The sequence below is a fragment of the Dermacentor albipictus genome, chromosome 3, assembly GCF_038994185.2.
Source record: "Dermacentor albipictus isolate Rhodes 1998 colony chromosome 3, USDA_Dalb.pri_finalv2, whole genome shotgun sequence".
NCBI classification, from domain to species: Eukaryota; Metazoa; Arthropoda; class Arachnida; order Ixodida; family Ixodidae; genus Dermacentor; species Dermacentor albipictus.
The window spans coordinates 12,525,001-12,538,519 of NC_091823.1; the positions used below are offsets into that span (position 1 = coordinate 12,525,001).

The 13,519-nt window shown below is 48.0% G+C and overlaps 1 protein-coding gene across 1 annotated transcript in view; it reads right to left on the reverse strand.

Moving 5' to 3' along the window:
- Window positions 1–13,519, reverse strand: part of Clk (circadian locomoter output cycles kaput protein Clock) — a 106,110-nt gene that overhangs the window by 41,631 nt on the left and 50,960 nt on the right. The window contains 2 exon segments of the mRNA XM_070534897.1: window positions 2,109–2,257; window positions 2,334–2,378. Of these exon segments, the coding sequence (XP_070390998.1) occupies window positions 2,109–2,257; window positions 2,334–2,378 (194 nt within the window).

The following is a 13,519-nucleotide window of genomic DNA, read 5'->3' on the forward strand; positions in this document are numbered from 1 at the left end:
TTCAGTGCACTGACTCGGTTCCATCGAATCCCTCTCCACTTGAGCGTGCTCCTCCCCTCTTGTCAGCAAATTAGATAAGACAAGCCGCTCAGTGTAGGCAATGTTATTCGTTTTTAAAGCAAACAAAAGTGATCTCCTATAAATGACGAGAGTGTTTTATTGGTCTGTTCAGACAACCCTGTGGCTCACCGCCCGATGGTTGCGTCGGCGGTTACGCAAATTTGACGTAAGGAGATTGGAATAAAAACATATTGGAATAGTTTTACGTTATAGGGGCCATGAATAGGTGTACGGTAGCGCGATCAAGAGAGAGAGAGAGAGACAAAGAGGAGGAAAGACAGGGAGGTTAGCCAGTGTAAGTACTGGCTGGCTACCCTGTGCTGGGGAAAGGGGTAAAGGGAGTAAAAGGAGAAAGAAGAAGAAGAGGAGAAAAAAAAATTAAGGAAATTCACGCAGTACCGCGATACTACGCGATACAACACTCAAAGGCGATCGCACAATTCGCAAGTCCTTAGATACTTCAGCAAAGCCTTTAAGGCCTTGAGTGCCGAAGCCCGTCTGGACCAGTGTCCTAGAGCCTTCTCCTCTGTAAAGGGGCGATTGTCCAGTTTTTCGAGCGCGGTTACGAGCACTGTTCTTGGCACTTTGTAGCTGGGACAGTAGCGCGATCAAAAGGTAGGACAAAAGAAGGCACACAGGGACACACACAGCGCTGTGTGTGTCCCTGCGTGTCCTCTTTTGTCCCGTCTTTTAAAAGCGCTACCGTACACCTATTCAAGTTACACTGTGGGATGGTATTTTAAGGGTCCGCAGTAATACCGTATTTAACGTAGTGATGTCGCCAGAAATACTTCATGTATAGCGAGTCGTAAAAATTCACTCAATATATGTGATAGCAACTTCATTAAATATAATCCATGATATTCTTTTTAGAACGATCTTGTTTCTCTATTATATGAGTTGGCGAGTTAGCCATGTGTTCAGAACCAAAAAGAAAAGAAAGCTGCAGGTGGCATCCACGATATGCTAGTGTATATGAGACCGTGGTTTCTATTAATTATTCTGTTAAACAGTTGCTTCTTTCTTGACATAGAAGCACAGATGTGCTTTGGTTGCTTCTTTCGTAATGTTTGTTGTAACTTTGCGAATTTTTGTGCACTATATGTTTATGTACAGTTTCTCACGGCGATTGAATGCTCCCTCTAAAACCCGATGAGATATGGTGCGTCTTAATAAGCGTGATGAATTGAAGGTGCCCTGTTCACGTGTGTACGAGGTCATGTGCTTGTATCCAGCAACATACCTATTTTTTTTTCTTTATCTTACTCTTGCATCTGTCACTAGCAGTACAAATTTCAATCACTATTAGTAAATTTGTAGAGGTGCACTAACCATCTGCCAAACATGTGGTGGAAATTTTCCAGCCCAGGACATGTCTCGGAGCTCAGCATTTTGGCACGCGATAGTTTTAAATGCATATGAAAGTGCACGCCTAATGAACCTCGAAAAGAAAGCGTTTATTTTTCTCGCCGAGAAGACAAGGGCAAAGCATTACGTTCTTCCGAAAATTGCGTCATTGCCGTTAAGCAATTGGCACCACGAGGTGCAGATGATGCCGAGGTGCACCGCAAGCAGCCATCAGAGGACATGTAGGCTTTTACATAACTTTCGGTACCATGCTACGCACACCTTGCACGCATGAAAGCAACTGAAGCTTGCAGATCGCACGAAGCTTATACGATGCCAAGGATAGACAATAAATACATTCTTGGGTTTTACGTGCAGGAATAGACAGGAGCGAGGGCGATGACTGCGGTGAAAATACGTTTCGTAATTTAAAATGCGGGTCAAACCAATGTTTTTTTTTACTATACGAGCATAATACGCGAATTATATTTCAAGAACTTCGGACAATGGCGTAGGCACTGCGTAGATTTCTTGTTACTCTCCTCGAGACATTACAGAAAATATTGCCTAAAATGTGACCTTGAAAAAGGCATTGAAATTTGAAGATGGTAGCACGTGCTAGCAATTATGTAGCGAGCCACTTTTCATCCAAGGTTACAAACTGTACACAGGCGTACTGCAGTAACTATACAGGCACTCACCGTTTTGTGCTCTGAGAAAAGCGATCGTGGCACGGAGCACGGTGGATTTGTCCATCTTTCTGGAACTCGTGGAGACCATGGAGCAGAGCTCGTTGATGAGCATGTTGAACTGGTCGCGCCGCTTCTTTTCGCTGAGATTTCGCGACTTCCTGCGCACAAGCAGCGTCCGCAGAAAAAAAAACAAAGGCACTGCTTATGCGATTGGTTCAACGACGATGTACTTACCTCTTGGTTTCGTCTTTCTCATCCAGGTCGCTCTCATCCGTCGCCCTACAAGATCACGGAGCCGAACTTAATTATCCACAAAGGAATTCTTCATAGACTACTCGCTTCAACCTTTCAGCAAGGTTGTGGATGGTTTCAAATAAAACAACCCGCCATTGTGGCATAGATCCCTAGGGCGCGGGATCAGATCCTGGCTACAGCGGCTGCATTACGACGGGGGCGAAATGCAGGAACGCTCGTGTGCCGAGCACTGGACGCGCGCTAAGGAGCTCAAAGTGGTCAAAATTAATCCGGAGTCCCACACTACGGCGTGCCCCATAATAATATGCCCCAGAATTCATTTTTCTTTACTATAAGGAACCATTGTTGCGTATTCGTTATGAAGCGATACGGTTGGTCAGGTGATACGTTCGCATGAAATGCAACCATCTGGTCCTACTAAAGTGCGCTGCACATGAGGCTCATCTTTGGAATAGTGCGAGAAGAAGACACTTGCAGAGAGGCGGCACAAAATGGCGCTATCAATTGAAAGCTTTACTGGAGGGAACGAGACAGAAATGCTGACTTCAAGCTATTGATGATAGCCGCGCATGCTTGCAAGCACGGTCTATTGCGGCCATTTTGAAATCATGCAGCGTTCTAAGTGAGCCGTTTACGGCTTTAGAGTCTGCTCTGCTCAGACCGATGTATCCACTACGCAGGCCGCACACAAACAGGAGACAAAAAACATGGCTGGGGCTTAGGTAAGGTTAAGCCCAGGATGCGAAGCATACTAGCCTTTATTTTAGTTGTTGAACCACTGTTTAGCCTGGTGAACTGCTGTTGCTTGGCTATATTTGGTTCGGCTAGATGAAGAAACAACTCATGCATTACTGCTTCGCCTTCAAGAGTGGAACGCGACAGCGTTCCCGTCGACCCGCCAAGGGGTGTAAGACAATGGGCTACAGGGCAGCGACTACGCGCCCCGCATTGGACGCGGTGAGCGTCGAGCAAAGCAGCGTTCGGCGCGGCAACGAAATATGCGCCTGAGCAAGAGACGCACGCCTTAGAAACAGCTCGTTTCTAAGGCAACACCGCATTCACTAGAGGCGCTTTTGTACCGCTTTGAAGCATCGTACTCGTGGCTCAGTGGTAGCGTCTCCGTCCCACACTCCGGAGACCCTGGTTCGATTCCCACCCAGCCCGTCTTGCAAGAGTTGAGCCAAAGCCACTTCTCCTCTGTCGTGACGTCACGGTGTCACGTGGTTTCAACGCGACACCGCCGCACCTGAGGAGCTGGGTTGAGCTCTCGTAATATGCTTCGCATGAAAATTGGAGGACGCTTAAGCTTCGCCTTCAAGAGTGGAACGCGATAGCGTTATCGCACCCCGTTCGCACCGCCCACTCATTCGCTCGGCATGCTCTTGAGTCAAACAAAGACATAGTTTTCATATACAACATTTCTAAGTCCACAGCACAACTTTGGGGCATCATCGCACCGGTCCCCGCATGGCCCCAATGCGCTCAAATGAGACGAAGGGAAGAAGCGGTTGAGTGGCGCGCCAGCTGTCGCGGCAGTGCCGTACATTGCGAGGAGGGGGTCTTCTGTGTTTGCCGCAAGATGGCTCTGCGTGTGCACCAAGTGCAGAAGAAATGTAGCTGCAACGTACTTCGCTACTTGTTTAGCTGCGAGTTCTGTAATTTACATGCTCATAATTACCGATATACACCGCACTATAACTTTCTACGGCACATTTCTAAGGCAACACCGCATTCACTAAAGACGCTTTTGTCCCGCTTTGAACCATCGAACTCATGGCTGTGGGGTAGCGTCTCCGTCTCATATTCCGGAGACCCTGCTTCGATCTCCACCCAGCCCATCTTGCAAGTTGTTTTTATTTATGAATTGCCTGCCGAGATTTTTCGCTCATGGCCAACGCCGCCAACACCGACGACACTGGCTTTTCTGCGACACGAGCTCCTTAACGCTGTCGCATTAAAATAACTGGTAACGCTGTGTGCGTACGTCTGCGTATGGAATGAAATCAAGCCTACGAATGGCACACGCTGACGCTGACACGCTTCAGCAACAAACATGCGAAAGCAAACATCCGAGGCGCTGACTGGCTTCAGTTAGAACAAAAATTTAGTCATACACGGCAAATTATTCTGCGTTTATGAAATGAACTCTTTTTAGTATTTTCAGGTGCTTCGGATGTTGATATTGCAATAAATTAGATCGCATTAAGAATATTTGAGCGAGGCTGCTTTGAAAAATCAAAAATTAGAAATCCCACAGACATCCCAGGATTGGGATACCAAGATGCTTACTTAACTCGATACTTCAAGACGGCAAAAGCCTCCATCCCCATTTCTGTCTCTAAATTTTATGATAATCCTTGCTTGGTCACTTCACCGAAAGGCGTGCCTTTGTTTCTCTCCACGTATGACATACAGTAAAACGAAATGGTCTTTGACTCCTTCTTGGGAGAACTTAAGATATGCACCGTCTTCGGAAACATATCAATGTGCTGAGATTTATGTGTTGCCCTGACGCGAATTTATCAGAAATGTTTGTCACCCAAGTGGAAATCGAAAAAGAGCACCAGGCCTCTGCCGCGAGTGTTCGTGAGCCATGACGCGAAGTAATGAGTGTGTTATTCATTAACAAGAAATAACAAACGCAATAAGAGCCAGTTGACATTGTTTATCCGGGGGCGACTTCTAATTGCCCAAATCACTCGCAATTTGTACACGTGCGCAGGCCTATACGTAGTCTCGAGCCGGTGACTCTGTTTATGAAAGCTTTTGAGCTGATTTCTTCACCGTGTAAATAATTTTAATGCGAAAGCGTTATATGCCGCATTACGCGAAAATCCGTCGGCGCCGGCGTGACCGAAAAATAGCACCAAAAATGGCCTACGACGCAAAGATTAAAAACACGTCAAAATGCTCAGATTGACACAAGATTTCTCAGGGAGCTTCCTGCAAACAAAGTAAATTAATGGAGCTGAAAAGAAAATTTTTTACATTTCGTTTTGCGTGGGAGCCGGACCGAGGCCTCCGCGATGCGAGACGAGCACGCTTCCCCGACGCTACGGCGGCGACACGGTGCTGGTCACGGATTCTTGTTGAAAAAAAGTGTGCCATGTGCGTAAATCATTGGACAAGTCATTTCGCAGCCACCTGCGTGACTAAACATGTGGCCTAGTGCGTGCGTCATTGGGCATGTGACGGCGCAGTCAGTGGGGATGCGCCATGTCATGAGTGTATAAAATAAATATTTGAACGCCGCTGAGCGGTTCTTCGAGTTGTGAACTCCTCGCGGTCAAGCGAGCACGTTGAGGCTCGCTTGAAAGAAACATTTCACCAAAGCGACTATAATGCTTTCGCAGCCACTCTGCCGGATGTTGACAGCGAAGCTGTATATGGCTAGCCAATTCGTCCGTCCGTCAGTCCACCCGTCTGTCGGTCGTCTGTATGCCGAAAATTCCTCCGCCGAAACCCAATGAGCATGCACGAGAGAGAGAGAGAGAGAGAGAGAGAGAGAGGCGCGCTTTTAGCCAAGACCTCCTAAATAGTAGAATGCCTGTTTACTGCGATCCATGACGTCACGCTACCTGGCCAGAAATTTCTAATTGACAAGGCTGGCGCGATGAAAGCAGTGACGTCAAGATCACTGTTGCCTACTCGGGAGCATCCTCATTAGATTCTGTGACAGTGGGGCCAGGTAACACGACGTCATGGATCGGAGTGAAAGGGCCTTGTGCTGTCTAGGCGGTGTTGGATTAGCGGAGTCAGTAGCGACATTGTTGCTCTACATCGCAGCCGAGCACGCGTGCAGCAGTCTGTCCCCGGCTCCGAAATAGGTAGGCCACGCATCATTCGTATTCCTGAGGAGCAGGCAACTTTCGATCAGCAACGCGGCGAGCAGAACCAGGAACGAGCTCGTCTACGCCGTGCCGCTGATGCAGCCCGGGCACAAAAACAGGCTCGTGCAGCCGAGTGCAAGCAGCAACTGCGTACCGAGGATCCGGCAGCCTACTAAGCTGTCGTATAATGAACCGTCGGGATTAGGAGGGAGGAGGAGTAGGTTTAAATGAAGAGAAAGGAGGAGAGGTCGGCCTGGACAGCGTGTCTCTAGCCTGCTACTCCTCATTTGGGAAAGGGGAAGCGGGAAATACAGGGAAAGGTAGGTGGCGGGTGATTATGGTATGGTACAATGAGATACTATATACACGTTTTCCAATATGCGGATTCGCATTCTAGTCGCAATACACGCAACAGTAATCTTGTGCAGGCAAAAAGTAATCTTATCATAAAAAGTTATTGCGCAAACACATTTCGCCCTGACTGCACGTCTCACAGGTTCTAGAGACGATTGTCTAAACCAATCTCACTTAGTAAGTTCAAAAGGGATTTTATGGCACGTTGGGCACGATCAACACTCCTCCACGCGCCTAAAAGCTTTTCTTCCGAAAAGGGGCGGGAGTCCAAGCAGTCAACAGTAGACGAGTGTTCTTCGTTCAGCCTCATATTGAGGGCACACGCAAAGTACATGAGCTATTGTCTCGGCAGTGTGAAAGACGCTACAGTAGGGTTTTGTGCTTGTCCAATCTTGTGAAGGTACCGGTGGGTATATGCCACACCCAGCCGTAATTGGTGAATGTTTCCTCGCCTCTCCGCAACCGAAGTGGAAGCCTGAATTGTAAACCAGCGTCAAGTCTATGGAGGCGCTGTTGCCAATGTTCGGGGTTGTCCCAATGTCGCGCCATGTAAGTTTTTATGGAGTTATGGAGCAAGGCGTTAATGTCATACCGGGAAAAATGAATTCGTATAATGTTTCCGTCAGTGTGCGCCTTTTTTGCTTCCGCGTCAGCCTGTTCATTTCCAGCTATACCACAATGGCCAGGAATCCATAGCAGCACGATGGTATGCCCGGAATGAAACGCCTCAGCAAGCAGAAACATGATGTCATAAACCAGAGGACTATATGCGGTTCTGTCATTCATATAATTGCTGATGAGTCGCAGTGCTAGTTTTGAGTCACAGAACACTGTCCACTTCTCGAGGTTTTGTTACAGTGTGCAGCGAATTGCTTCTCGAACTACGGTCAACTCAGCTGCTGTAGACGACGTCCTGTGTCCTATCTTGAACCGTTGTGCGATTCCCATTCCTGGTACCGTGTAGGCCGCGGTGGAAGAGGTCTGTGTCACAGAACCATCTGTAAAAACATGTTCGGAATATCCATACATGTAAGCAATGTATGATAACGCGAAATGCTTGAGCCCAGCCAGCGGCATTTTCGACTTCTTCGTTATTCCAGGGATTGAGAGTCTCACCGTTGGCTTTGCCATCGTCCAGAGTGGAACCTCGGGTATGTCACACGGTTCGAAGTCCGACGGCAATAAGTCTTGCTGCGACAACATGGCTTCTGAGTAGGCGGTGACAGGCCATATGCTTGTGACGTTCGTGAGTGGATGACTGCTGTGCCTAGTCAGTAGCCTTAGATGCACTCGCAATGGCTCATGTTGCAGATAAACTCGAGCTGGGCACGCACGTGCCTCTGAAATAGTGCCCCAAAAAGACGCACATCGTGGTAGTCCTAGGCAAATTCTCAGTGCGCGAGCCTGAGCACTTTCAAGTGTGCGTACAGCAGTTGTACTAACCCGAGAAAGTACAGGTGCACTGTAGCGGAGGTAGCGAACAAAAAGCGCCTGGCAGAACTGCAGAACAGATGATTTGGATGGCCCCCTTGATTTTCCAGACATATGTCGAATGAACTGAGCAAACCGTCCAGCTTTTTTCTTAATCCTGAGAGGTGCTTCGACCAAGATAAGTCATGGTCGAGGATGACTCCGATGAACTTGTAGTGGGTTACCGAAGGTATAATCTTCCCATCAATCATAACGGGGTAGCAGGCCATTGACTTCCGCGTAAATGCCATCGTTACACTTCTTGCCGGTGAGAGCTGCAGTCCGCGACTGTTTAGGTATGTCGACGTTATTGAAACCGTCCACTGCAGCTTCGTTTGCACTTGCAAGCGCGTTAAGCTCGTGGTACAGATGTCATCTGCGTACACAGAGAGCGAGGCTGTGCCTGCGTGTTCTTTGACCAGTCCAATGAGAACGACATTAAATAAAGTTGGGCTCAATACACCTCGTTGAGGCACTCCACGATAGACGGGGTGGCTCTTTGTTTCACCGTCTGGAGTTGTCATGAATATCGTTCTCTCTTGAAGATACCTGGCTATCCACTGATGCATACGTCCACCGATGCCACATTCTTCTAGGGCACTTAAAGTTGCATCATGTAGAACGTTGTCAAAAGCACCATTGATATCAAGAAAGACAGCAGCCGTTAATCGACGGCGACGTTTCTGATGTTTAACAGTTGTTACTAGGTCAATGACGCTGTCGATTGACAACCTACCCTTTCGGAAACCTGTCATTGCGTCTGGATATATATTACACTTCTCCAAAAACCACTCCAGGCATGTCGAAATCATGCGTTCCATGGTTTTACCTATGCAATTGGCAAGCGCCACAGGTCTGTAGGAAAGCATAGCATTGGGTGTCCTGCCTGGTTTCAATAATACCACGATTTTGCTTGTCTTCCGGTGTGCAGGTACAGTTCCGGAGGACCAAGAGAGATTCTATAAAGCCAGAAGCTCTTCCGCCGTTCGGGGGCCTAGATGGCGCAAGGTAGAATAGGCAATGCCATCAAGCCCAGGCGCACTTGAGTGTCTTGAAGAGAAAATCACTGCACGTAGCTCTTGCAGCTAACGTGAATAGGAGGTCGAGACGATCGTCCATTGTTTGAGGAGCATACCTGAGCGCTACCGATGTTGTAGATCCGGAGAGATGTATGCAGAAATCTTCCGCGATTTCCTTCTCACTGAGCGTCTGGATGATAGCCAAAGCTCGGAACGGACGTAGTTGTGGAGAAGATGGTAGTGCTCGTACAACATACCATATTGTGGACAACGGTCTTCTTGAGTCCAGGCGGGTGCAAAAGGACATTCAACGTTGTCTGTCGAGCTTTTCTAAGTATCTTTGAATTTTCTTTTGCACAAGATGTGACGTTCTCAAGTCTGATATCAATTTAATTCGCCTGTATTTCCTGTCGGCGCGATGTCAGACTGCCCGCAGCTCTTCATATATAACGTCAACGGGTGTTCTAGAATTCAATGTTTGGATGATGCGTGTTGTTGCGGGCATTGCTGTTGTAATGCGCTCTTCAATCTCTTTCGGTGAAATTATACAGTTGCAGGATTCTTCCAGCTTGTTCTGAAAAGCATCCCAGTCAGTGCGTCGCGTATGAGAACTTGGGAGTCTTGTAAACCATCTCAGTTGTACATAAGTAGGTAGGTGATCACTGCCATACGTTTCAGCATCTGTGCACCAGGCAGCAGAAGACGAAAGGCATCGTGAGGCGATAGCTAAATCGAGACAGCTGCTGTACGCTGTGCCACGAAGAAATGTTGGTGAGCCGTCGTTCAGGAGGTCAAGACCATTGCTGCTTGTGAAGTTAAGAAGTTGTCTTCCTCGAATGTTTGTTATCCTACTGCCCCAAGGATGGTGGTGCGCGTTGAAATCACTTACGATAATATGAGGTCCTTAGCAGAAGTCAAGAACAAGTTTCAGATGTCCAGAGTCAAATCTTCCCCTGGGAGAAATATAGCCACCGATGATCGAGATTATCCGGCGCTTTAGCTTCAGTGTTATAGAGACGTACTCGTTACTGTTATGCACCGGAACTTTGTTTAGCGAATACGCGAGGTCACATCACACACATAGTAAAACTTTGCTAGGATTTCCACTTGTCTCAGACGCGAATTGTTCGTATCCAGAGAGTCGAAATGGCAGTGTCATATTCGGCTCGCATATTACCATAACTGGAAATCGGTGCTTGAGCACTCTGTGCTTAAGATCTCCCAGGCGACCCCGTAGACCTCGTGCATTCCACTGGAATATTACGGAACCGCTTATCCTTTCCTGTAGTGACAACCTTGAAGTTGATAACGCCATGGCGTTTGCTAGCTTTTATACAGCAGCAAGCACTGGTTCTACTGTGTCGAGAATTTGCACCGCAGCCTTGGCAACGGGCGTCTTAACGCCTATGAGCAGCATTCGCAAGGAACGAATCAACTGTGCAATCATTGCCTTGAATTGCCCATCCGACGATTAAGGTTCATGTTCACGCTGGCGTTCCGGCTGCATTTCTGTACTCCGAGATGGCAGGGAAGGCCATATAGTAGTGTCCTTGGTGTTCAGAAGAGTGACCCAGTGATGAAAACCGGGACCACACGTTTCAACTTCGCTCGTTAACCATCTGCACGGAGTGCTGGGGCGGTGATTTTTTATTTTAAATAATTTACTTAAGTATGCACTAGTACAAAAAAGTGTTCACGATATAAAATAAGATAAACAGAGGTGACAAAAAATGGGGGGAGAGTGGGGAAATGTTAAGGAAAGTTTGTTTTATCTAGGCACCTAAGGAAATGTTAGAGTAACTCTATATGGCTTGGACAGGGGCTCCCTGATGGATCCATATAGAGTAACTCTAAAAGAAGTGAAGCGGGAGCGCCCTCTTGCATAGTCCTAGCTTCACTTGTCTCAGGCAAACCCATACACATACTCACATTCTTTTAACCATGAAATGTTTATAACAAGCGACTACCAATATTTAAGCTATATTCCTGCACAATCTCGGTCATATACGGTCTGCCGATTTCTTTCTTTGAGAAGGTTCTGAGAAAGAAAGAAAATCATTATTACCCTGGTTGAATACGCGTCGCTGCATCCTCATTCTTTAATCTTTTTTAAAGCGAAAACTTTACTGGCCGCGAACTCGCGATTTCGCAGTGGCGGTGCTCCAAGGAGGCACATGACGTCGCAACCCGCGCCTAGCCGCGGATATTTCTCTCTCTCGCTCCCTAGTCACTACTGCACATGCGCCACTAGCAGCACGGAGTCACAGGTTTTCCGCCGCTGCGCAGCGCCGCGCCTTTCCGCCGCCGCCGTTTGGTATGATTTTACACGCGTTCCTCGTCGTTGCGCTCACCTTCGCTCGCTTTGCCAGCTGCGTCGCATGCCTGATAACATGTCGGATTGAAAAGGAGAGCTCGCGTGCGCCATAACCACAGATGAGGCGGCAGTATGGACGACGACAATTCTTATAAGCAGGAGGAGGCCTGGAATCGACATGGGAACGAGATGGAGAGGAAACGAATCACCCAGGAAACAGATGAACAGCGCACCGAACGACTGGCTAAACGCCGCAACATAGCTAGACAACCAGACTAAGATGTACTTGCAATCAAGATTAACCAAGGATAACCATGCTATGCCTTATCTTTCGCTACGTATATCCTGGCATAGCCGAGCTAAGCCACTGCCAATTTTTTTTATAGTTTCAAGATTCCTTCTTCATCAGGTAATCTGTAGGCGCATCTTCCTGTTCTTTTAAAGCAAATAGCTCTCTTTCGCTCTCCCATCGCTAGCGATGCGGCAGACAAGAATTCATAGCGGATTCTCGCCCACAAATTCTACACTGGGGACGCAGGCGAGCGTTCCGCCAAACGCTGACGGCCTTGTCGCTGACGCATCGGGAAGACCCTGATGTGGACGCGACGCTTTCCAAGGCTGCCGCAAAGGAACATGGGGAAGCGAAAGAAGGCGCCGAGGGAAAGGGTGCCCGCGCTCGGGATATAAAAATGGCTGTGGCTTAGGTAAGGTTAAGCCCAGGATGCGAAGCATACTAGCCTTTATTTTAGTTGTTGAACCACTGTTTAGCCTGGTGAACTGCTGTTGCTTGGCTATATTTGGTTCGGCTAGACGAAGAAACAACTCATCAGTTACTCTGCTTCGCCTTCAAGAGTGGAACGCGACAGCGTTCCCGTCGACCCACCAAGGGGTGTAAGACAATGAGCTACGGCGCAGCGACTACGCGCCCCGCATTGGACGCGGTGAGCGTCGAGAAACGCAGCGTTCGGCGCGGCAACGAAATGTGCGCCTGAGCAAGCGACGCACGCCTGAGCCTTAAAAACAGCTCGTTTCTAAGGCAACACCGCATTCACTAGAGGCGCTTTTGTACCGCTTTGAAGCATCGTACTCGTGGCTCAGTGGTAGCGTCTCCGTCTCACACTCCGGAGACCCTGGTTCGATTCCCACCCAGCCCATCTTGCAAGAGTTGAGCCAAAGCCACTTCTCCTCTGTCGTGACGTCACGGTGTCACGTGGTATTGAAGGCGACACCGCCGCGCCTGAGGAGCTGGGTTGAGCTCTCGTAATATGCTTCGCATAATATATATTTATATATATATATCGCTACTTGCGAGGTTGGGCTGCAAGGAAAGGGACGGGGGGGGCTGTCGCTCGCTCACTCGTTCTTCGTCCATTCGTTCGGGCTAATAGCTTAGATTAATAATGATCGTTCACTGTTTCTGCCTGTACGTTTAACATATTTCATTATTTTGCCCGAGGAGTAGCTTTTACTGAGGTTTGCCTTTTTGCCTTAGACTTCCGAGTGCAAAAAACATTACGTCATCACCTGACATGACGTCACCTCGCCCGCTGCAAGCCTGACGGGTAGCCGTTTCTAACGTGGCCAAGTTTGCCCCTTCACAGGAAGCGAATGGTGTTGTAGACTTTTGCTATGCTTTATCTCACAGCGGAAGCAAAGTTCGGGCGTTATCTCGGCGGCCTTATCGAGGTATGATGGTCTAGCCTTTGGTCACACAAAGGGAACTGGCGATGTCACTGCTTATGTATATTATCAGCGTCCAGTTTGAAATGGGGGGCAGGGGTGCCGGATTCCACCAAGTACGGCACTTCTACGTGTCTTCTGCGCCTATTTTCGGCCTTTAGGAGTCATGATTCCTGTTAACAAACCACTGATCATAAAATAAATCCATTATCCTAAAATATATCCTTTACGTTCCCCGGTTTTGCGCCTCCAGACATATTTTACTATTCTCCACCACAGATTCATTAGGCTTTGCTTTAGTATTTGAATCCATTTCCTAGGGCAGGCTCACTATGCCCTCATTGACATCTGGATTGATACCGCGACACCCAAACAAAATATGCCCTATGGTTTCCGCACTATATCCACGCGCTACGCAATTATTGTCGTCATCGGCAAATTTTCTCCTATAATACCTTGTATTTGGACATCCTGATCTGGCTACGAACAGTAGTGTGC